The 24,987-nt window shown below is 60.2% G+C and overlaps 1 protein-coding gene across 13 annotated transcripts in view; it reads right to left on the bottom strand.

Annotated features, from left to right (window-relative positions):
* Window positions 1-24,987, bottom strand: part of FNBP1 (formin binding protein 1) — a 127,028-nt gene that overhangs the window by 41,185 nt on the left and 60,856 nt on the right. For all 13 annotated transcript variants that reach the window (XM_055130578.1, XM_055130491.1, XM_055130514.1 and 10 more), the window contains exons 3-6: window positions 24,762-24,818; window positions 22,894-23,041; window positions 11,509-11,571; window positions 10,636-10,740 (exon numbers count right to left, since the gene is read on the bottom strand). In XM_055130578.1, coding sequence (XP_054986553.1) covers window positions 10,636-10,740; window positions 11,509-11,571; window positions 22,894-23,041; window positions 24,762-24,818 — 373 coding nt within the window. The remainder of the gene's footprint in view (window positions 1-10,635; window positions 10,741-11,508; window positions 11,572-22,893; window positions 23,042-24,761; window positions 24,819-24,987) is intronic.

Genomic DNA, 24,987 nt, shown 5'->3' with positions numbered 1-24,987 from the left:
GGCCTGCGGGAGGGAGAGCAGGAAGGAGGGACAGTGAGGAGCTGGGAATCCCGGAGAAGCACCACCCACGGCCCCTCGGCCAGGCCTGACTGGCCACATGGCCCCTCGGCCAGGCCTCCGGCACCCGCTCTCACGCCCAGCGGTCCCTGTCGCCTGGTCCCTCGGTTACCTGCTGACCAGGGCAGTCTCCCCCATGCACAGGTATTCCGCACCCATCCTCACTCCGCGCACAGTCTGCCGTCAGCGGCCTTGCGGGATGGCCCCTAGGACACAGGGCACGTGCAGAGTGTCCCCAGCTGGCCCATCAGAGGGCGAAGGGAAAGCACTGCCGAGGCAGGAGCCAGAAACATCCGAGGAGAAAGATACTACAGGCAGACACAGCTGTCAATCACAGCGCCAGCCCATCTGACAGGCAGTGAACAGGCGTTAATCACAGCAACATCCCATCTGACAGGCAGACACAGGTGTCAACCACAGCAACAGCCCATTAGACAGGCAGTGAACAGGCATCAATCACAGCAACATCCCATCTGACAGGCAGACACAGGTGTCAATCACAGCAACAGCCCATCTGACAGGCAGACACAGCTGTCGATCACAGCAACAGCCCATCAGACAGGCAGACACAGCTGTCAATCACAGAGCCAGCCCATATGACAGGCAGATACAGGTGTCAATTACAGCACCAGCCATCAGTCAGGCCGCATACAGCTGTCAATCACAGTGCTAGCCAATCAGGCAAGCAGAACAGCTGTCAATCACAGCGCCAGCCCATCAGACAGGCTGCATACAGCTGTCAATCACAGTGCTAGCCAATCAGACAAGCAGAACAGCTGTCAATCACAGCGCCAGCCCATCCGTTTCAGCTTGGAAGTAGGTCACTGTCTCACACACATCACTTACCACGTCCCAAGCAGCCCTTGAGGGGAGGATTTTATGCTTTTTTGACAGAACAGAAAACAGGATCATAGGGGAAGTTAAGTGCCTGGTGTCATACCAAAAGTAGATGGAGAACCCAGATCTGAGGTTCCTTCTGGGGACTACGACTATGCTCCTGGCTGGGGAATGCGGCTCGGTGTAAGGCACACACCTTCGTAAGGGACGAGAGACCTGGGCTTGGCCCAAGGGAAAAACTCAAAATAAGCTGGAGTATTTGCCATCGGTGTAAACTAAAGTATTCCATGGAAAGAGTCGTGATTCGGGGCTCACGCTGGCCTGGACGTCTGCGCCCTGCATGAGCGCTCCTCCAGTCTGACCCCTGGCACTGCACATGGGCCCCCGAGCACCTCCAGGAGTGACCCTGAGCACAGGGCTGGGAGTAGAACTACTGGGTGTGTCCACCCTCAGTCCCCAGAAACGGAGCGTCAGCTGGAACCCCCAGTAAAGCAGGGTCAGCGCCAAGGGCTCAAAGCCACACACACAAATATACACAACGATCCTTTTACTATGCGCTCATACGAGCACATCTATTCAACATACTTTTAGTTAATTTTTTGGGGGGGGGCTTTTTGGGTCACACCTGGCGATGCTCAGGGGTTCCTCCTGGCTCTGCGCTCAGGGCTCACTCCTGGTGGGGCTCGGGGGACCCTATGGGATGCCGGGGATCAACCTGCCTTGGTCGCGTGCAAGGCAAACGCCCTTCCCGCTCTGACCCTACAATATATTATTATTCCTATTATTTTGCTCACTTTTTTTTTTCTTTTTGGGTCACATCAGCGATGCACAGGGGTTACTCCTGGCTCTAACACTCAGGAATTACCCCTGGCGGTGCTCAGAGGACCCTATGGGATGCTGGGAATCGAACCCGGTCGGCCGTGTGCAAGGCAAACGCCCTCCCCGCCGTGCTATGGCTCCAGCCCCTATCTTGCCCACTTTCAGATCTGTGTATGGGCAGGATTTACCCTTCACTAGGTCCCCCTGTTTCCCCCTGATTTAGTTTTCTGGGCCAACCTGGTGGTGCTCAGGGCTTACTCCTGGCCGGGGTTGGGGGGCAGATGAGGTGCCGGGGGTACGTGAAGCCAACGCCCTCCCCGCTGTCCTGCTGCTCAGCCCCTCGCTTCATTCTGCTGCTGTGCACACCAACACAGAGGTCTGTTAGCTGGAGGTTTTGGGGGTTTCGCTTTTCTGTTTTGTTTGGGGGCCACATCCGGCAGTGCTCAGGGCTGACTCCTGGCTTGGTGCTCAGGGAACCCCACAGGGTGCTGGGGATGGAACCCGGGTCAGCTGCGTGTAATGGGCCGTCCTCCCTGCTGTACTGTCGCTCTGGGCGGGCGTCTGCCAGTGACTCTGCTCTCAGGAGCTAAAGCGAAGGCCCCCTCCCGCCTCCGCACCCACATGCCTCCCCAGGATACACACACTTTCCGTGCCCCTTTTGAGACACACACACACACCCTCCCCAAACCCTGACCCGGGCGAGAGGCGGCACGGGGTCCCGCCTTGCACGTGGCCTGGATCTGGGGCCGCACAAGGGCTCAGGATCACTCCCGGCAGGCGCAAAGGACCATATGGGGTGCCGGGAACAGTCAGTCGTGTGCAAGGCTAGTGCTCCATGCACAGTGCTCTCTGGCCCTGGGGCTGTTCTCTTATCCAGCCCCCCGGGCCAGGCCGGCCCAGGGCCGGTGGACAAAAGGCGCGTTCTGCATCCGTCTCTCCGCTTCTCAACCATGTTTCCCTGTGGTCAACACGAAACATTTCAAAACGGAAAGATCAGGCCGCCGTTGCAAAAACGCATTTCCTGCCTCCCCACTCCCCACTTCCTCTCTGCACAGGAGCCGCTTGCTTCTTCTGACGCGCCCGGGCGAACCCTCCCTCAGAAAACTCGCGGACGTTTTCCCATGGGACAGACTCGGGGAAGACGGAGGTGCTGGCGGTGTTAAGCGGGTGTTGCCCCAGCAGAGCGGTGGGGGGGTAGGGGGGGCGGGGGCGAGAGACGCGGCTTCAGCCAACTCCTTATACGTCCAAGCGCGTGGAGGAGGCGTCCTCCGAGGCTGCTTCCCCACATGGTAAAAAAATGCTTTGCTCTGCAGCACAGCTGGAGACCCGGAGAACAGGACGCCCCCCCCCCAGCCTGGCCCGCCGCGGTCTCTAACGCGCCGGCTCAGCCACCGGCTGCACTTCTACCCAGGCGGGTCATCAACTCGACCAGGGTTCTGGGGCCTGGCCTGCAGGCCTGCCCGCCGGAAATGCACCTCGGACCCCGAGCCTCTTCTCCAGAGAGTTAACAGGGGTTTGAGCCGGGGCACGGCGGGGCGGGCGCTCGCCTTGCATGCCTGCCGCTGACCCAGGTTCCGTCCCGGGCATCCCACAGGGTTCCCGGAGCACCGCCAGGAGTGATTCCTGAGCGCGGAGCCAGGGGCCAGCAGGGATGCCAGGTGTGGCCCCCAAACAAAACAAAATAAAGAAACAAACAAAAAAGGGGCTGGAGTGATAGCACAGCGGGGAGGGCCTTGCATGCAGCCAACCCGGGTTCAAATCCCAGCATCCCATATGGTCCCCTGAGCACCGCCAGGGGTGATTCCTGAGTGCATGAACCAGGAGTAACCCCTGTGCATCGCCGGATGTGACCCAAAAAGAAAAACAAACAAACAAACAAAAGATAAAGTTAATCAGAGCTAAGGAGAACAAGGGATGAGAGAGAGAGAGAGTGAGAGTGAGTGTGTGTATGTGTGTGTGTGTGTACGCGCTGGGTGGGTGGGTGGGTGGGTGGGTGGGGGCCATACCCAGGGGTGCTTCAGGGAGACTCCCGGCTCTGTGCTCAGGACCCTGCCCTCCGGGTGCTGGGGCTGGAACCCGGGCCAGCTGTGTGTAAGGGCCCGTCTTCCTCTGCGCAGACACATGCAACACAAGGGTCTTCACCCCTGCTCTACTTCTCCAACCATTTATTTCTTCTGGGGCCCCAACTGGCAGGGCCCAGGGGTCACCCCGGGATTCAAACCACTGTCCATAGCTGCAGGCGAGGCGAGCGCCTTAACCCTTTACTACCTTTCCACAGCGGCATAAGCGTTACTAACTGACTGGGCCGTACCTGCCGGGGCTGGGGGCCGCTCTTAGCTCTGTGCGCAGGGCCATGTCCACCCTGAGGTTGAAATATTGTTGCAGGCAAGGTATCAGACCTCTGCTCCATCCCAAGGAAACCATGAAATTGTATCCTTTGTCTGTCTGTCTTTCTTTCTTTTTTTTTTTTTTTTGCTTTTTGGGTCACACCTGGCGATGCACAGGGGTTCCTCCTGGCTCTGCACTCAGGAATTACTCCTGGCAGTGCTCAGGGGACCCTATGGGATGCTGGGATTTGAACCCGGGTCGGCCGCGTGCAAGGCAAACGCCCTACCCGCTGTGCTATCTCTCCCAGCCCCTCTTTCTTTCTTTCTTTCTTTCTTTCTTTCTTTCTTTCTTTCTTTCTTTCTTTCTTTCTTTCTTTCTTTCTTTCTTTCTTTCTTTCTTTCTTTCTTTCTTTCTTTCTTTCTTTCTTTCTTTCTTTCTTTCCTTTCTCTTTCTGTGCTTGAGCAAAGCCACATCTGCCTATGCTCAGGGATTCCCCCCAGCAGGGCATTGGGTATGAGGGACGCTGGGGATCAAACCCGAGTCGGCTGCGTGCAAGGCAAACGCCTCCCTGCTGTGCTCTCTCCGGCCCCAACACTCGCTCACTTCTTAGAATTCTACGTAATAGAATGAGTGGCTCGGAGTCCCCTCTTGCACGACATTCTGTGAAGAATGCAAAAACTAACGATGTTCGAGGGCAGATATTTCCAGAAGCCACAGCACCACCGAGAAAGGGAAAGCAAACACACACACACACACACACACACACACACACACACACACACACACACACAAACACACACACACACACACCCTGCCCTTAGAAAACACAAATGCCAGGGGCAGGACTTTAATTCAATTAGATTTGGAGAGGGAATCAGAGAAACGTTTCCCAAATCAAATTACAGAATACAAGTTGCAGCGGAGCCAAATTAGTAAACGTCTCGGAGCGGGGAGCAAGGCCGGGGTCGGCGCGCCGGAGGGGTGGGTGCGGGGGACAGTGGGGGCGGGCTAACGGTTTCCTAGCGAGCAGCTGTCCTGGCGGCGAGGTTGCGGGGAAGGGAAGGGAGATCGAGGAAGGAAGGAATCAATGAAATCGATGACGGAGTTTTAAAAATAGAGCTTGAACCCGCGGACGCCTCTGCCTGCAGGCGCTGGCACTCGGCAACAATTCCCCATTCTGCCGAGAAATTATGTAAGTGCCGACGGTCACAGGGGAGGAAAGACGCGGGGCCGGAGAAAGGGGATTATTCAGTGCCCGACACGCAGGCAGCGGCTGATGGGGCCCCCCAGACACTGCGCCCTCTGTTCGGGAATATTAGTTCACATTCCATTCATTTTGATAACCTTTCTTCCCTCCCGGCCCCGCGCTGCAAGCTCTGAGCGCGCAAGACGAGAGTTTTGTTTCTCTGCCTCCTCCCGGGGGCCGCACACGATCACTCCGGGGCACAGCCTCAAGCTGCAGCGGGCTCCGGGGTCTCTGTCGCCGGAATGTCGAGGAAGCGCCGTCGGGGGCACGTGAGCAGAACTCAAGAGTCAGGGAGAAAGGGAACAGCATGACCCCCGACGTAGGGTGTGTGAGGCAAGGGGGTGTCTGGGTCCTGCACCCCAACAGAGCAAGCCACGGATAATGGGCAAGGACTGGAGGGAAGGAGGGAGGGAGGGAGGGAGGAAGGAAGGAAGGAAGGAAGGAAGGAAGGAAGGAAGGAAGGAAGGAAGGAAGGAAGGAAGAAGGAGGGAGAGAAGGAAGGAAGGAGGGAAGGAAGGAAAGTAGGGAGGAAAAAAATGAAGGAAGGAAGAAGGGCGGGAAGAAAGGAAGGAAGGAGAGAAGGAAGGAAAGTAGGGAGGGAAGAAATTAAGGAAGGAAGAAGGGAGGGAAGAAAGGAAGGAGGGAAGGAAGGAAGGAAGGAAAAGTAGGGAGGGAAGGAAGGATGGAGGGATAGAAAGAGAGGGAGGGAGAAGGTACCAACAATTCACACTAAGGATTGCACCGATTACCTCGGCAGTGTAGGGTAAGGGGCTGGGCTGAGCGCTGGTGCTCGGGGAGGGGTGGCCTTGCACGCGGCTGACCGGGGTTCAGACCCCAGCACCCACACGGTCTCCCGCGCCCTCGGGGAGTGGCGCTGAATTCAGAGCCAGGAGTAGGGGCGCAGGGGGCCCAGGGAGGCGTCCCGAGGGCTGAGCGCAGCTTTCTCACGTGGGAGACCCGGGGTCCGCCCCAGCAGCACCGGGAGAGACCTGAGCTCTGAACTGGGACAGTCCCCCGAGGAGCACTGTCCCCTGAGGGGTGGGGGCAGGAACCACGAAGGAAGCGAATCAGGGAGCCAGGAGCCGTCAGGGCGGCCGGCGGACAGGGCCCCGCCGTGCCGCAACAGCAAGAGAAATAAACAGACGAGCTGGGCTTGCGTGGCCACACTTCGCCGAGGCCAGGGCGAGTGTCCCAGCCCGGGGGGGACGGAAAGAGGCCGAGAGAGGCTGACGAGAGGCAGGTAGCTAAGAGCCGGGCTCCCTCGGGGGTGTGGCGCGTGCCCGGCGTGGTCAAGCTGGGTTCAACTCCCGGCATCGCATCGGGCCCCCGAGCCCACCCAGGAGTGTTCCCGAGCTCTGAGTGCTCCCTGAGCACCACCAGGTGTGGCCCCCCCAATCAACAGTTACTTTGGGCCAACCATTGGGCTCCGGAGAGGGTCCGCGGGAGCCTCTGGGCCCCAGAAGAAGCCTCTTTTCAAAAACTTTAAAAAGGGGAAAAAAGGAAGGCTCTCTTGTGGTCGGGGGGCAAATGGCTCCACGCATGTATAAAACTTCATTGAGTTTGGTTAAGATGAGGCTATGGAGGGGCCGGAGCGACAGCACAGCGGGGAGGGCGTTTGCCTTCCACGTGTCCGACCCAGGTTTGATCCCTGGCATCCCATAGGGTCCCCCGAGCACTGTCAGGAGTGATTCCTCAGTGCAGAGCCAGGAGGAATCCCTGAGCATCGCCGCGTGTGACCCAAAAAGAAAGAAAAATAAAAAATAAAAAATAAAATAAAATAAAAAAGATGAGGTTATTGCAGGCCAGAGAGAGTCCAGTGGGAAGGCACGTGGCCGACCTGGGTTCGATCCCGAGTACCCACACCCACACCATCCCCCAGGTGACCCCTGCACTGCCCGCTGTGGTCCCCAAACCAGTAAGATCCTGGGGTCACTTCTGGCTGAGTCCAGCCGCAGGTGCTGACGGGGTCTGACTGGCTTAGGGGTGGGTGTCGGGGGCCAAGACACGGGCTACCGGGGGTCAGAGTCAAACGTGCTGGGCATGTACCCCACCACCTGGGGTCTCTCCTGGCCCGGGCTATTTTCAGTGAGAGATCCTGCCTCGAGCAAGCCATATATGGTTTGATTTCTCCACGCTCCCTGGCCGGGGACTCCACGATCACAGCAGCAGACCCTCCCCTCCCCTCCCCGCCCCTCCCCTCCCCTGGAGGGAGGAGAAAGCACGAACTAGACGGATTTGCAAAGTTAGGATAACCCCCCTCCTCCCTGCCGCTGTGATGCCGGGCCGCACACTTGGTGGCGCCCCACATGGCCCGGGGACCCCGGGGCAGGGGCAGACTCCCCTGCGGGGAGGACCTGGCCTCATGTCCAGCCCTGAGCCTCGCCTGGCTCCAGGCTTCCCTGGGTTCGAGGCCACCGCTGCCCACGTCTACTGACAAACACTCGAGGATTCCCGGCCACAACCGCACCCGGCCTTCAGCACACGCCCACACGCCCACACGCACGCACACGCACACCCGCCAGGGCACGCAGGGTAACGCACCCTCTGTGAGTAAGGGCTGCTGACCTTGGCCAGCGGGGCCTCCCACACACCCACACATGCACACAGACACACACACACACACACACACACACCTACACCCACACCCACATAGACTCTCACACACAGAGACACACACTCACACACACACCCATGCAGATACACACACTCAGAGACACACACACTCACACAGACATACTTACCCATATAGACACACACGCTCAGAGACACACATACACAGACACACTCACATACACACTCATACACAGAGACACACTCAAGGACAAACACGCACACTGACACACACACTCACTGACACACACAGATATGCTCACATATGCACTCCCACACACTCCCAGAGACACACACACGCACACGCTCACACAGAGCTGTGCTCACATATGCACTGGCAGACGCGCACACACACACTCAGCCGTCACGCCACGCTCCGACCGGCCGGAGGAGTGGTCTGAACAGAGGCCGTACAAAGTGAGTCTAATGCTCACCTGGGACCTTTAAGCTGCAGGGAGGGCCCACACTGGACAGTGCTCCCAGGTCAGTGCTCGGGGGGGGGCTGCTGGTGGGGCCCCGACTGGGCCTGGGGCTCTCAATGGCCCCGGGCATGAGGGGGACTTTGGCCTTTCAGAGACAAGCAGGAAGTCAGGGGGCCTGGGCTCAGCCCCGGGGGCGTCCACCCGCCCGGCTTCCTGGCGGGCCTGTGCCAGGGCTGAGCCCCGGGTGAGCTGAGCGCTGGAGAAGGCCGGGAGGGATTTCTGGCCCAAAGGGCTAATCTAATCGCCCGTGGAGACGGGGTGGGGCAGCTCGGTTAGGTTCCGGGGCTCTCCGGGCCAAAGCGGGAAATCACACGGAAGAACGAGAAGCGAGACTGCGTCTCCAGACACGGGCCGGGCGGCAGCGGCATCACGGTCCGTTTGGGGAACCGAGAGCGCCCGGTGGCACGCACAGAAGCCGGAGCACTGGGCCGGGGGCTGCCTCGGGGACCGGGACAGCTGGGGCCCAGCTGCCGGTTCACACCCCCCGCATCACCGGGGCCCCACGGCCACCAGGGGTCACTCCCGAGCAGAGCCAGGAGCAGTGGCCAGGCCCCCGGCCCCCGCGGCGGAGACCCCTCTATCAGCACAGGGACCCCACTCGGCCCCGGGGGAGGAGACGCGCCCAGCACAGCCGCAGGAAGAACCGGGTCTGACACGGGGAGCGGGGACGGGGCCAACCCAGGCCCTGCCCCCCGCACCCCATTGGACTCCGAGTTCACCGGGAGCGACCCCGGGGCGGGGAGCCGGGAGTAAGCCCCGAGCACGCCAGTGTGGCCCCCCCAAGCAAACATAAACGAAACAAAATCCAAATCCCCCAAACACAGAAGCAGAGCCACGCTGGCCTAAGGCGGGCCACGCACACGCCACAGGGACGGAGGGTTCGTCTGTCTGTTGTTTTGTCACACCCGGTGATGCTCAGGCCTTACTCCTGGCTCTGTGCACAGGAATCACTCCTGGCAGTGCTCGGGGCACCCTCTCGAACCCGGGCCGGCCGCGTGAAAGGCAAGCGCTCTCCCTGCTGCATTACAGCTCCAACCCCCGGACTGAGTTGTGTTGTTGTTGTTGTTTGCTTTTTGCGTCACACCCAGTGATGCACAGGGGTCACTCCTGGCTCTGCACTCAGGAATTACCCCTGGTGGTGCTCGGGGGACCATATGGGATGCTGGGAATCGAACCCGGGTCGACCTTGTGTAAGGCAAACACCCTCCCCGCTGTGCTGTCGCCCGGCCCCCCGGGACTGAGTTTCTAAGCACCTCCTACTGAACTGAAAAAACAAAGTCAGAAGAAAATTCATGACACTATGACTATTTTTTTTCCCTATATGGGGGTCCCACCCTGCAATGCCGGGGGCTTATTCCTGGGCTCTGCACTCAGAAATTACTCCTGGCAGTGCTCAGGGGACCCTCTGGGATGCCGGGGATCAGACCCGGGTGTGCCGAGTGCAAGGCCCACGCCCTCCCGCCGTGCTACTGCTCCAGCTCCAGGGAGGTTCCACCCCTCCACTGGGGTCCAGGAGAGCTGGTGGCGTCTGTGTCACTCACTGCTGGCACTACAGACTGCACACACCTTCTTTCCTCCAGAAAAGGCTGGAGAGACTGGAGAGATGGTGCAGCAGGCGGGGCCCTGTCGGGGTCAGCCCCCAGCACCCAGCCGGCCCCTGAGCCCAGGAATGAGCCCTGAGCACCGCAGGGTGTGGTTCTAAACAGACCAAGAGGAACATTAAAACACGAAGAAACTGGGGGACTTGTTATGCATGAGAGCGACTGATGAGTGAACGGCCAGTCACAGGGGCCTCCCCGGCCAGGGAAAGTCTCCCGGCCTCCAAGACCAGGTCAGAGGTGAGACTGCATGTCGGGTGGCCCCTGGCTGAGGACTTGGGTGGCCCTTCCACGGGGGGCAGCGCGGGAGGGGGCAGGGAATGGAGCCACTCGCGGAGATGCATGTCCAGGTCAGTCTGGCGAGAGGGAACGAAGCCCCTGGAAACACAGAGCTTTCCCCGGGCAGGCGGGCAGGGCTGGGGGGGCCGGCTGCCTGGACACTGCTGCTGCTGACCACATCCGGGACTGTCGTAAGTAAGAACATCCCGCCGGAGCCACAGAGGACGCGGCCCACCCTCTCGACGCCGCGAACCCCCGGTGGAGATGACGCCGGGTGAGACCCCCAGGGTCACCCCGGGCCCCCCACTCCATGCTGGCTCCTCCTGGCCCCTGAGCCGGGACCCACCGTGGAAAGGGCCCGAGCGGAGGCACCACTGACCTTCTCCACGTCCGCCTTGGTCACGTTGATGTCGGCGTCCATCTTCTCAAAGTGCTGCTGGGCGCGGTCAGCCTCCTTGCAGTCCCGCTCGAACCGCCGCTTACTCTGCGGGAGGGAGGTGTCAGGGTGGCCGTGACGGACGGGGGCTCCTCCCCTCCAGCCCGTGCTCCTTGTGTGGTGCTCCTCCCCCCTCAGGCCCGTGCTCCCTGCAAGGTGCTCCCTCCCCTCCAGCCCATCCCCACCGCACGGTGCTCTTCCCCTCCAGTCCGTGCTCCCCGCGCAGTGCTCCCTCCCCATCCAGCCCATGCTCCCTTGTAGTGCTCCCTCCCCTAAAGCCTGTCCTCCCTGCGCAGTGCTCCCGAGGCTTGGGAAAGAGCAGGGAGGGGCCGGAGAGTGAGCACGGAGGTGAAGGCAACTGGCCGTGCACATGGCCTGCCGGGGTAGCCCTGCCAGGACCGAGCCCTGAGCACAGAGCCCTGAGCACTGCTGGCCATCAGAAAAAATAAACAAACAAGGGGGGTCCTGGAGAAACGGGGTAGAGGGGCAGGCTCTCGCCTTCCATGCGGCCAGCCTGGGTTCGATCCTTGGCACCTCACAGGATCCTCTGAGCCCCGCCAGGAGTGAGCCCTGAGCACTGCCAGGTGTGGCCAAGCAGAGGGAGAGGGGAGCAGGGGAGGGGGGTGGGAGGGAAGGGGAGAGGGAGAGAGGGAGGGGAGGGGAGGGGGGAGAGTTGGGGGCGGGAGAAGGAGGGGGGAGGGGGACCAGCTCAGAACTCGCCGCGGGAGAGCCAGGCCAGCCCAGAGGCTCCCTGAGGCCCCCTGGGCCGTGCTGGGCTGCCCACACTGGGGGTCGCCTCCCGGGGGTCTCACTTACGGCCTCGAGCTGTTTCCAGCAGGTCTCGATGTGCTGCTGGGCCTTCCGGCCGTCGTGAAAGTGCTGCGGGAGGAACACGGGATGGTCAGCGGCCGCGCTGGACGCGGGAGAAAACGCATCACCCACCCCCGCCCCCGCCCCGGGCCTGGGGGCTGAAAGAGTTTCAAGTCCGTGAGCTGAGCTGGCGGGCACAGCGCCGCGGGGAGGGCGTTGGCCTCGCCTGCACCCGGCCCCAGTTGGAACACGGGCATCCCCTAGCGCCCCCGCCCCAGCCCCACCCGGAGTGACTCCTGAGCACAGAGCCAGGAGCAGGCCCTGAGCACTGCTGGCTGTGGCCCCCCAAGCCAGAAGAAAGAAACTAAGAAATAACCAGCCAGGACCCCCTTCACGACTGTCTCCCGGGGGCCCGGGGGCTCAGAGGCTGGAGCTCCCGCCTCACACGAGGGACGCCCAGGCTTGAGCCCCAGACCACATGATCCCCAAGCACGGCAGCAGGTGACCTCTGAGCACTGAGCCAGGAGCACTTCCTGAGCACCACTGGGTCTACCCCCCATCCTTGCGAGTAAGTAAACAAACAAACAAATAAAAATAAAACTTTAGGTCTGGAACTGTGTCTACGGATCCGGAAGAATCTAAGCCGCAGATGAGATCCCGAGTTCCATCCCTGACAAAAAACTGGTTTAAAACAAAGTGAAACTTTAGCTTCAACAACAGCCGCCTCGAGGCCTACAGGCCCCTCCTCGGCGGACGCCTGAATGCTCTGATACAGTCTGCAGGGCGCACGGTTCCCTCACCTAACTGGATAATTCAGTGATTCCTTCCTTCCTTCCTTCCTTCCTTCCTTCCTTCCTTCCTTCCTTCCTTCCTTCCTTCCTTCCTTCCTTCCTTCCTTCCTTCCTCCCTTCCTCCCTCCCTCCCTCCCTCCCTCCCTCCCTCCCTCCCTCCCTCCCTCCCTCCCTCCCTCCCTCCCTCCCTTCCTCCCTCCCTCCCTTCCTTCCACATTTTGGGTCAAACCCAGAGATGCTCAGGGGTTGCTCCTGGCTCTGCACTCAGGAATCACTCCTAGCATTGCTGGGGGACCCTATGAGATGTTGGGGATTGAACCCGGGTCGGCCGCATGCAAGACAAACGCCCTCCCCGCTGGACTATCACTCCAGCCCCCACCAATTTCGTGATTTCTTCAATACAGTCAAAAAATTCTATCTTGTGACTTAATTTTGCAACCACCTTCACAACTGATTTTGGGTGTGTGTGTGGGGGGGGGGGTTAGGGGTTACTCCAGAGACACGGGGACCTGGCGATGCCAGGGACCCACATACTCCAGCTCCCTGACCATCTCCTTGGCCGCACAATTTTAAATCACCCCAAAAGGAAGCCGTGTGCCTCTTAGCTCTTAGTCTCGACCCGCCGACTGCCTCCTCCGCACTCCCCAGACTGGCTCTCGCGGCGTTTCCGGAACTCTCCCCACGAGGGCAAAGGGAGGACCCTCCTTCCCCTCCCAGCCCTGCGTTGGACACAGTGCCAGGGCCCACTGCGGAGTAGATCAACACCCCTGCTCTCCCGTGAGGGGCCAGAGCGACAGCACAACGGGGAGGGTGTTTCCTTGCAGGAGGCCGACCTGGGTTCGATTCCCAGCATCCCACAGGGTCCCCCGAGCACTGTCAGGAGTGATTCCTGAGTGCAGAGCCAGGAGGAACCCCTGAGCATCGCTGGGTGTGACCCAAAAGGAAAAAAAAAAAAAGACAAAGGCAGAACATCTCCCCGCTGGACACCAGGCAAGTGTGTGTCCCCGAAAGGCGGCCGGAGCTTTCGAGAAAGAGGAATTGTTCTCTCAGGGCGGGGGAAAAAGAAAAGATAATAAGCAGTTCTTTGGGAGTTGGGGGTGATGTCACTGGGTTCTGGCATCCCAGGACGGCCCGCGACAGGAAATGCCATCTCCAGGGCCCGGGAGGGGCGGGGGTGCCCCGGCCCAGCCTGCGGGAGATGCTGCCACCTCTCCCCACAGAAGCCGGCCCCACGCGCCTCGGCACAGATGAAACCCAGACAAAGGGAATCAGCCTTCCAGAACGAAAATAAACAAAGAACCGTGCTCAGGCCCTGGACACATGCCAGCAGCAGGCAGGAAGAAAAGGGTGGGGGGGAGCTCCTTGTAACTCTCAGGAGAGAAGAACCTCCTTTTCCCTTCTTGATTTGGGGGCCACGCTTGGCTGTGCTCAGGGAGTCACTGCAGAGGGCAGAGGACTAAACCATGTGGAGCTGGGGACTAAGGTCGCAGGCAAGACAAGAGAAGGCGCCATCTCTCCGGTCTCAGCCATCATCATCATCATCATCATCACCATCATCATCATCATCATCATCACCATCATCATCATCATCATCATCATCATCACCATCATCATCACCATCATCATCATCATCATCATCATCACCATCATCATCATCATCATCATCACCATCATCATCATCATCATCATTATTATATTGAGGCCACACCCAGCGATGCTCAGGCCTTACTCCTGGCTCTGCACTCAGGAATCACTCCTGATGGTGCTCAGGGGACCATACGGGATGCTGGGGATCGAACCCGGGTCGGCCTCGTGTTAGGCAAACGCCCTCCCCGCTGTGCTATCTCTCTGGGCCTCCATTATTCTTCCCACAAACGAGATGAAAAAAGCCAGCGAGGGCCCACAAGTGTGCGCAGCCACTTCAAAAGAAAAGGAGACTAAAATCAAAGAACGAACGCTCTGCGGAGGCTGGTCAGTCGTCTGGAATTTTCAATAAAACACATTCCACAGGCGAAAACCAAGGGGCTGGGGCCACAGCGTGAGAGGCGGGCGGGGCGCCGGCGGGGGCTCCTGGGGGCCTGTCTGAGACTCCGGCGACCCCCGCGGTGGGGGCGGGGGCTGCCCTGCCAACATCGCCCCCGGCACACACCGCCCCTGTAGCGTCCCAGCCACAATGGCTGGGATGCCAGGAGCCGCCTCTCGGGCTCATTCCTAGCAAGCTCCTGTCCCAAGGAATTCCTTTCAAGCGCCCAGATTCAACCCCGCCCCCCAGGTTCTAGGTCGAGGGTCTGGCCCCACCCACTCGGCCTGGCCATCTGGGCCTGGCAGGGACAGATCCAGACAGCCCGGGCCAAGTTCCCCCGCCGTGTCCTGAGTTCCTGTCCCCCCCTCCCCACCCCCTCCTGTGTGTTTATCCCCAAGCTGGCCGGGGGCCACCTCCGCACTGGACTCTGCTGGATTCCGGGAGCCCTGGCTCCCTTCCTGTGTCCCTCCTGTGCTCTCCCCGAGATGCTGAGCTCCGGGGGGGCCCCGTCCCCCCTCCATCCCTAACCGGGGCCCATGTCCCCCCACAAGTCAAACAGGCGTCGCCAGTGATGAGGTTGGGAGCCAGGAGGTGGTGAGATGGTCCAGGCAGCGGCTTCCCGGACCACCTCGAGCACAGCCTCTCACGCAGCCTGCTCAGGGCACACGCCCCTCGCTCTGTCCCCAAACGCAGCCCCGCTCCTGAAGAAAGGACGGAGAAGGCCAGTGGGAAGAGGAAGAGGAAGGAGGAAGGGAGGAGGGGAGGCTACGTCTGTGACTCTGCCCCACTTTCTGTCCCCTCCCGACACGGCCCCCCCGCCGCGGTGCCCACCATGGTGCCCGGGATCAGACCCGGGGCCACACACACACACAGACACAGATACACACACACTCACACGCACACACACACACACACACAGCCCGGGGTTATCTCGGATGCGTTCGAGCCCGCTTGCATAGACTCTCGGGGCGCGCGCCCCCGGGCTGGAGCGCCCCTCCAAGCTGCGGAAACCGCAGAGGAAGGAGCCCGGGAGCGGGCAGGGTGTGGAGGCAGGAGGAAGCCCAGGGGCCGGGGAGCCCAGAGCCAGAGAGCGGCAGCGGCTGCAGGAGGGAAGGGATGTGACGGGCATAACGACAAGGACAGACTGAGCTGGAAGTGGCAGCCCTGCCAGGAGCTGGCTGGGCCCTCTCTAAGGGGGGGGCGGAGGAGGGGACCACAGGACCAGGGAGGAATTGGGGGAGGGGGGCAGGCATGTGGAAGGTGAAGCCAAGGGCATCTGGGACTGCGGACCCCCCTCCAACTCCCAGGGGAGATCTGAACCCGTGCAAGTGACGTTTCATCCCCCTACACACGCGCGCGAGCACACACAGACACACACACACACACACACGCACGCACACATACACACACTGTTACTCACACACATGCACGTATGCACACCTGTTACTCAGCTGGATGAGGGCATCAGGTCCAGACACATACACACACACACACACACACACACACACACACACCGTTACACACACGCGCACGCACACACACACCAGTAACTCAGCTGGATTAGGGCATCAGGCCCAGACACACACACACACACACACACACACACACACACACACACACACACACACACACCGTTACTCACACACACGCGCACGCACACACACACCAGTAGCTCAGCTGGATGAGGGCATCAGGCCCAGACACACACACACACACACACACACACACACCCCACACACACACCCGTTACTCAGCTGGAAGCTGGATGAGGGCATCAGGCCCAGAAAGGGCCCAAGCAGTGACTGATGGTGACATCGAAGCCCCCATAGTGACTGTCCCTGAAGCACGTGGCTGGGTGGGTGTGGCCCCTCCTGAACATAACGTCCGGGGAAGCAGAACTGGGCGGAGTGAGACCCTTCGGGGGCCGCTGTGGGCAGAGCGGGTGAGGGGAGGCAGCGTCCGGACGCCCCCGTGTCTGGGGCCGGAACACGCAGGGTGAAAGCAGTGCCGTGGGGGGGGGGGGCGGGGGAGGGACACAGCTCAGGACTTCCGGCGCTTGCCTGGCCCCTGGTTCAAATCCTGGCACCATGCAGGTGCCCCCAAGGCCCGCCAGGAGTGATCCATGAGCACGGAGCCAGGAGTAAGCCCTGAGCACTGCCCAGTGTGGCTCCAAGAAAAGCAAAAAAGGGACTGAACAAGCCAGAAATCACGTACGTGTATATAGACACATCAAAGGGACGGCAGATCAGGGGCCATTATACAGATACACACCTCAGGGGCCTTTTCCCCTTTCTGTCTTGCCTGGGGCCACACTGACGCTGCTCAGGGCTCACTCCTGGCCACGCCGCGGGCACCATGTGCCTGTATGTGGCGGGGACTGAACCTGGGTCCCCCGCGTGCGGGGCGGGTGCCCTGCCCGCCGTTTCATCTCTCTGGCCCCACACACACAATTTCCCAAGCCGCCGCTCGACGCCATCCAGCTGAGTTTTGGTGCTCCAGTTTTAACTTCACTGCACAGTAGGAGAGTGGTCCCGGGGGGGCTGTTTCCTGAGAAGCCTCTGGGGGGGACCCTCGGGGCGGGGCTGGAGGAAGAGCAAAGGAAGCAGAGCACCGGCTCTCGTGCAGGAGGCGTCGCTGGGTGCCCTGAGCACTGCCAGCAGCGAGTCCCAAGCACGGAACCATCGCAGCCCGGGACACCCCACGACGCCCCAGAACAAAAGCACAAGGAGCCGGAGAGATGGCCCAGCGGCTGTAAGGCCCGGTACATAGAGGACCCGGGCTGGGTCCCCGTCACCAGATGGAGTCCCATGAGCACTGTTAAAAGTGAGCCCTGAGGGCTGAAGCGACAGTCCAGTGAGGAGGGTGTTTGCCTTGAACACGACCAACCTGGGTTCGATCCCCAGCATCCCATAGGGTCCCCTGAGCACCTCCAGGAGTAATTCCTGTGTGCAGAGCCAGGAGTGACCCTGAGCACCGCCGGGTGTGACCCAAAAAGCAAAAATAAAATGTGATCCCTGAGCACAGAGCCCAGATATGTCCTGAAGACCCGCCGGGCAGGCCCCCCCCCAGCCAGACAAACACAAACAAACAGAGGACGGGAGGGAGGCCCGGGCAGAGCTGGGCAGGGCCGGGATGGCGGGCGGCGGGCAGGGCCCGGTCCCAGGGTCCACCCTGCCCGGAAGCAGACGGTGACCACATTTCACTGTGGTTTTCAGAATCCTCAGGAAAATCAGAGCATTTGCCAGGAAAATCAAGGTCGCTTACAGGGAGCACACCGGAAGGAGGAACACGGCTGAGGGCGGAGGCCGGGAGGGGCTCCGGGAGGCCCCTCACAAGCAAACAGATGCTGGTGAGCAGTGGTGTGACAGCTGGGGCGGCCGGGGTGACACGCCCAGACGCGGCTCCCCACCAAGGCCCCCCCCCTCTGGAAGCACGGCAAGGGCTCACATGTACACTGCGGGTCCTCCGCACCCCTCACGGGCAAACACACACCCGAGGCCAAGCAACGGAACAGCCAGCGACACCGGGAAATGTTTCAAAGGACAGTGCAGAGAGCACAGCAGTTCGCTCCCCGGCATCTGGTCCCTGAGCACCGCTGGGTGTGGCCCCCAAACCCAACCCAACCCAACCCAACCAATCAAAGCACTTGTCTTTTTCGACACACGCTGGGTGCAGGGCTCATTTCTCCCTCTGGGATCAAGGGCCACTCTTGTCACTCCAACACAGCAGGTTCTGATTTTTTCCTTTTGGGGGCCACACCCAGCGATGCTCTGGGGCTCCTCCCGGCTCTGCACTCAGGAATCACTCCTGGCGGTGCTCAGTCCTCCGGGGGAAGCTGGGGATCGAGCCCGGCTCAGCGGTGTGCACGGCAAATGCCCTCCCCACCGTGCCATCGCTCTGTCCTGGGCCCCTCTTTGCCTTTTCGTCCTGACACTCGTTCCCTTCCCGCGGGACAGCTGTGTGCTCCTCGCCCACCCCCCAAGTCCGCTTTCTGCTAATATTCGCTGCTGGTTTTCCCAGCTTGTAATTTAACAGATGCTTAGGGACCAGGAGCGACAGCACAGCAGGGAGGGTGTTTGCCTTCAGCCCATATGGTCCCCAGGAGCGATTCCTGAATCCAGAGCCAGGAGTCACCTCTGAGCACTGCCGGGTGTGGCTCGAAAATTAAAAAAAAAAAAAAGAAAAAAAAAAGAAAAGTTTTGTTTTGGCCCCACATGCAGCACTGCTCAGGGCCTTTGCTCAGTGCTCAGGGGGTCCCTCCTGACAGTGCTCACTGGACCACACACAGTGCTGGACTGGACCTGGGCATCCAGAATGCAAAGCGTGTGCTCCAGCCCTTTGAGCCGTCTCCTCCTCTCTGACAAATATTAGCGGAAATAAAAAGGTTTTGAGGTCTGGGGCTACACCTGAAGGTGCCCAGGGCTTCCTCGAGGGTCTGCACTCAGACTCACTCTTGGCTGGGCTCAGGGGTCCAGAGAGGGTGCCAGGGGTCGAACCCAGGTCGGCTGTGTGCAAGGCCAGCCCCTCCCCGCTGGGGCACGGTACCGACAGTGCGGATGACGCAGGCAAGCGCCCGAATGTTCAGGGTGTCCTGCGTCCCGGCCTCAGCAGTCTGCCTCCGCTTGCCCAAGAGGCTTCCTAGAACTCAAGAAGGTTTCACAATCTCCTGACTGTTCATGTTCGAGTAATTTCCAAATGCGGCCAGAAAGCAGAGGACCAGGCGGGCCCCCCGAAGGCACCCGTCTCACGCGCCCGGGTTTCCTCACGCCGCAAGGAAGGCTGCGCGCGGCGAGGTACTACTTAGTGGCATCTGTCCCACCTGTAATTTACTCTACAAATCACTGCCATTTCTGATAAAAGAGGAACAGAATCCAGAATCCAGATATGACAAGCTGTAAACAAGACATGATTAACCACCAGGAAACAAAACAAAATGGGGGGGGGGGTAGGGGAGGGGAGAGGGGAGGAGAGCCAGGGGCTGAAGCCAAAGGCCCAGGTTCCATCCTTGGCACCGCACAGTCCCCGGAGCACTTTCGGGAATGGGTCCAAGAAATAAAAATAAAAGCGAGGCTTTCAAACCCATAAAGCAAAGTTTGATCAAAGCTTGAGGACTGGCTGAATCTAAAACGACTTTGGATCATCTCTTTACATCAGGAGTATTTATTTTTATTATTTATTTGGCTTTCGAGGTGACGTGCAGCAATGCTTAGGGGTCACTCCTGGCTCTGCACTCAGGAATCACTCCTGGCGGTGCTCGGGGGACCCTATGGGATGCCGGGAATCGAACCTGGGTCGGCCGTGTGCAAGGCAAATGCCCTCCCCGCTGTGCTATCGCTCCGGCCTCATTTTCTCTTGTCCAGGAGTATTTCAAGAGAGCCTCGGGCCCACAACAGCTGCTCAGCAGGAGAGCACTTACCATGCACGTGAGCCCCTGAGTTTGATTCCTGGGACCCTCCCCAACCCCTGCTCACCCCCTCCTCCCCCACCAAGCAAAAGGGAGAAGAAAAAATAATCGGAGTGTGGGTAATACTCAGGAAGGAGGTGAGAATGGGGCAGGGACTGGGGACAGTCGTGAAAAAAGTCTTTTTTGGCAGCGGGTCACAGCGGCAATGCTCAGGGTCACTCTTGGCTCTGCACTCAGGGGTCACTCCTGGCGGTGCTCGGGGCCCTGTGTGAGCTGTCGGGGTTTGAATCCTGGTCAGACAGCCAGAGATGCAACTCACTGAACCTTTGCTCCAGCCCTTCCCCCCACCCCCAACACTTTCTGGGTTTCTTTTTTTTCCCCATTCTGGTAGATTTGAAGAAGGTGGATATGGCCAGAGAGGTCGCACAGAGCGCAAGGTGCTTGCTCTGCGCAGACCAGCCTGGGGCGGGAGGGCTGACATGGCTCAGGGTCCCTGAGCACACATAGGAGGGATTCCCTGAGCACAGTCGTGTGTGGCTCCAAAAGCAAAACAACAAAGGCGGCGGCCGGACCAGCTCAGCGCAGGGAGACAGTCGGGATGAGTCTTTGGAGCTTTTCCAGGACCAAAACACCAGTGCAGACAGACGCCTGGGCAAGGTGGGGCAGGGCCGGAGGGGCCGGTGGCTGCAGTGAAGAAGGGACAGGCCAGGGGATCACCCAAGGCTCCCTGCTGCAAGGTCTAGGGCCCACCAAGGCGCCAGCCCAGGGGCAGAGCTCTGGCTTTAGGTGTTGTCCCAAACGCTGGATTCCAGGGGTGGGAAGGTCCCCGTGGAGCGCCAGGGACCAAACAGGAAGGAGGGATCCGACCCACAAGGTCAGGGGGAGGTCAGGAAGCAGCTGAGCTGCGCGCTGGGATTTATTGTGTTTACTTTATGATTCTATTAGGGAGCCGGCCTTGCTCTGAGCGGTGCCCGGGTTACTGCTTCCGTAGCCTGGCATGCAAGAGCGTCCTCCGTGATGACGGTGCACGGCCGCCTCGCCTGGGCTCTGGTGCCGCTGACTCAACAGGGGTCGGGGGACAGTCACCCAACCCCCAACCGACGGCGTGGGGGGCGTTTGCGCTGCATGAGGCCGACCCCTGAGCACAGCCCTGAGTGATTCCTGAGTGAGAGCCGGGAGTCAGCCCTGCACCGCCAAAACCGGCGAGAGAAGGAGATTCTGGGTGAGAGCAGAGGGCAGGTGGCGGGCGGGAAGAGCAGAGGGCTGTGCCCGGCAACTCCCGCAGCGGGCACGTGGGTGGCTGCGGACAGCTCCTGGCCCGGCACAGTCCGTGCTGCTAAGAAGCCAAAGGGGTCCTTCCAGCTCGGGAGAGCTAAACTCCTCAGCGGTTCCCAGCCCTCCCTGCCCCAGGGCCACAGCGCAGGGGCATCGGCCCTTGAACGCGGGTTCCAGGAAAGCCTCCGGGTCCCTCCAAGTGAGGTTCCGGTATCTTCCAGGAAGCTCCGCCTCCACAAGGCCCCGCCCCCAGCGCAGCCCTACTACAGCCTCCGGGGCTCCGCCCCCACTGGCCCAGCCCTACTACAGCCTCCGGGCCCCGCCCCCGGCCCCGCCCACACTCAGCCCTACTACAGGTGCCAGGTCCCGCCTCCACTGGCTCAGCCCTACTACAGCCTCCGGGCCCGCCCCCAGCCCCGGCCCCGCCCCGGCTCAGCCCTACTACAGGCGCCAGGCTCCGCCCCCACTGGCTCAGCCCTACTACAGCCCTGGGCCACCCCTACTACAGGTGCCAGGTCCTGCCTCCACCGCTCCCCCCTCAGCTGACTCAGCCCTACTACAGTAGCCAACCCCCAACTCAGCCCTACTACAGGTGCCAGGCCCCGCCCCGCCCCAGTCCTACTACAGCTGTCAAGCCCTGCCCCCACCGGGCCCCGCCCCCGAGCTCAGTCTTACTAAGGGGCAGGCCCAGCCCCACCAAGCCCCGCCTCCACACTCAGCCCACTGTAGCTAAGCCCCGCCCCAGCGCTCAATCCCACTTTAACCACCAAGCCCCTCCTGCACCAGGTCCCGCCTCCACCCCAGGCTCCGCCTCCACGCTCAGTCCCACTGTAACCAGGCCCCGCCCCTGTGTTCAATCCCACTATAACCACCAAGCCCCTCTTCCACCAGGCCCCGCCCCAATACCAGGGCCCCGCCTCCACCAAGCCCGTCCCTTACCAGGGTCCCGCCTCTTACCAGGGCCCCGCCTCCACCAGCCCCGCCTCCAGCCCTTGGCTTTCTTTTGATCACGTGTCCATAGCGTGTCCATAGCGTGTGCTCAGAGCCTCAGCCCCTTCGGGCCACTGTGCAGTACCTATTTCCGGTACTATTGATTGGTTCTCAGCAGCACTTCTCGACGTGCATACATTATGGGGGCTGCGGGCGTTCCCTGACTGCCCCATCGTCTACCGCATCACCCCAAGTCCTCGTCCCCACCCACCCTCGTTCGTCTTTTACGCCTCCTGCGTTTCAGCGGGAACCTGTCCACGGCTCACGGATCCCCGGCGCACTCCGAGAATCATTACGGACCCGAGTTCGCATTAGGCGCCTCGTTGGTGAGCTTGGCACTCGGACAGTCAAATGCACGGCTGAGAGAAATGTCCCCGGGACGGGGATGGCGTTACCTTTCCCGGCCTAGCAGAAGCCCCCTACAGAGATGTCTCGGGTTTTTTGTTGTTGTTGTTGTTGTTGTTGCTGTTGTCTTGGTTTGGGGGCCACCCCTGACTGTGCTCTGGGATAACTCCTATGGAAGCTCAGGGGACCAAATGGGTGGCAGGGATCAAACCTGGGTCAGCCATGGGGAATGCCCAATGCCCAAGAGGAGAGAGGGGGGGGGGGGAGGGAGAGAGGGGAGGGGGGGGAAGAAGCGCCTGTCACGGAGGCAATCTGGGTGGGGAGGGGTGATGGGAGGGGGCCTGGGGACACTGGTGCTGGTAAATGTACACTGGAGGGATGGGATGGGTGCCAGGACACTGCAGGACTGAAATCCAGTCATGACCAGCTCTGTAAGCGTCTCTCATAGTGATTCAATAAAAAAAAAATTTCAAAAACATCCAACTCTTTGCCCTCCATGATGCTGCTTTACTGGCTCTCAGCACCCTGTGATCCCTGCCCGGGCAGGGAATGCAGCCTGTTACCGATTTCCTCTCCTGCTTCAGTTCCTGCACGTAGCGCGCCAACTCCGCCGTGATGTGTGACGTCATGTTCTCGGAGATGACCTCGTGCTGCCCGGCGTAATCGTTCATCTCGTTCAGGGTGGAAATGAAGGCTTTGCACGCCGTGTACCTGCAGCCAGAACACAGAGCCAGCTTTCAGACAGGCCCCAGGAGGCCCCCAGAGGCCAAAGAGCGATTAAAATCAGGATAATTTGCATCGCCCAGCCCAAGGGAGCGCAACGGTTGATTACACATCAGAGTGTTCTCCTCGGAAGGGCTCGGAATTAATTAGGACCCGGACGCTTCATCTTGTGAACCCTGATGGCTGGGCGGAAGGCGAGGTTTGGCTTTGCTGAGGGAGGGTCTGCCGGCCCAACCCCCAAAGCGAGGGCGTCAACCTTGGGTATTCAAATGCAGTGGCTATTTAGAGTTAAATTACAGACATTTGGGGGCTGTGCATGTGAAAACGCTTTAATTAAGAGGAGTTGGACAAGGGCTGGAGCAATAGCACAGCGGGGAGGGCGTTTGCCTTGCACATGGCTGACCCGGGTCTGATTCCCAGCATCCCATGTGGTCCCTGAGCACCGCCAGGAGTAATTCCTGAGTGCAGAGCCAGGAGGAACCCCTGAGCATCGCTGGGTGTGACCCAAAAAGCAAATAAATAAATAAATAAATAAAAATGAGTGGTTGGACATAGGACGGAGGGTTAAGATGCTTTCCTTGCTCACAGCTGACACGGGGTTCGTTCGAGCCCCAGCACCCCATAGGGTTCCTCGAGCAAGCCCTGGGAACCGCCAGGTGTGGCCCAACCCGCCCTCCCATCCTGAACCGAAGTGAAATGGACATACTTCTTGGAAGAGTGGGTGGCGTGAGATGACAAAAGCAAGTAGGACACCCAACTTCCTGTTTCTGCTCCCCCCCCCTCCCGTGTTCTAAACTTTCCCTAAGTACTTGCATAAAAATGATCTCAAATAGGTCAAGTGACTTAGTAGAAGAAAAGTCAGAGGCCAGAGAGCTAGGACAGGGCGGGGGCTTTTCTTACGAGCCCCGAGTCCCAGCCACACAGAGGGTCCCTCTGAGCACCATCGGGAGTGGTCCCGGAGCACCGTGCCAGGAGTGCAGGGCGTGACCCCCTGCCCCCCCCCCCCCGAAAGGAAAAGTTAGGTTTGGGGGTGGGGTGGGGGCAGGCCCCACGCGCGCGGCAGTGCTCAGGGCTTAGTCCTGGCTCTGTGCCCAGGGTTCGCTCTGGGCAGGCTCGGGCGACCCTGGGGGGGGGGTTCTAGGGGTCAAACCTGGGTTGGCCAAGTGCCAGACAAATGCTCTCTCCGCCGTGCTCTCTCGCCAGCCCGAAAGCCAGCAGGTTTTTATTGTCCTTGCCGTCAGTCACTAAGTGGACAAAAATGAAAAAAAAAAGACCTCACAAAAATGAGTGGGGGTGGGCAAGAGAGTGGACAGGAATTAAGGCGCCTCCTTGCCCACGGTCACTCAGGTTGAGCCCCTGCCATGGCATATGGTCCTCTGAGTCCCGCCTGGAGCGGTCCCGGAGCACTGAGCCAGGAGTCAGCCCTGATGAGCATCACCAGCTGTGAGCCCACCCACTCCCCCTCCGAAATGAATGAGGCAACAGGGATGTCGCTCGGCGACGGAGCATGAGCCCTGGCTGGGTCCCCGGCAGTGCCTGACCCCTCGCCCCCGCACTGCCAGTGGTGGACCCCACAACTAAATGGGTTTCACAAAGGCAGAGGAACGGGGGATATAATGTACTGAATTAAAATGTGCTTCTCCTTTCTCATCAGCCCGCCACCCATGACGCCTGAATATTCCCGCCTCCCAGGGAACACCCAACACACCTGTATTCTTCCTCCTCCTTCGAGTTCTTCTTCGGTTGGTATTTCTTCGAGAGATTCCTAGAACAGAAAGGAAGGCCCGTCACTCGACACTGAGAGGGGACGGAGAAATCAGGAACGCGAGGTGAGGTGTGTGCTTTTGTTTACAAGTTGAAAATGAAATGATGGGGCCGGAGCGATAGTCCAGCGGGGAGACTGTTTGCCTTGCACACGGCCGACCGGGTTCGAT

The sequence above is a fragment of the Sorex araneus genome, chromosome 1, assembly GCF_027595985.1.
Source record: "Sorex araneus isolate mSorAra2 chromosome 1, mSorAra2.pri, whole genome shotgun sequence".
In the NCBI taxonomy this organism is placed as follows: Eukaryota; Metazoa; Chordata; class Mammalia; order Eulipotyphla; family Soricidae; genus Sorex; species Sorex araneus.
The sequence above is the reverse complement of the archived record's forward strand: the minus strand, read 5'-3'. Positions and strand labels throughout refer to the sequence as shown.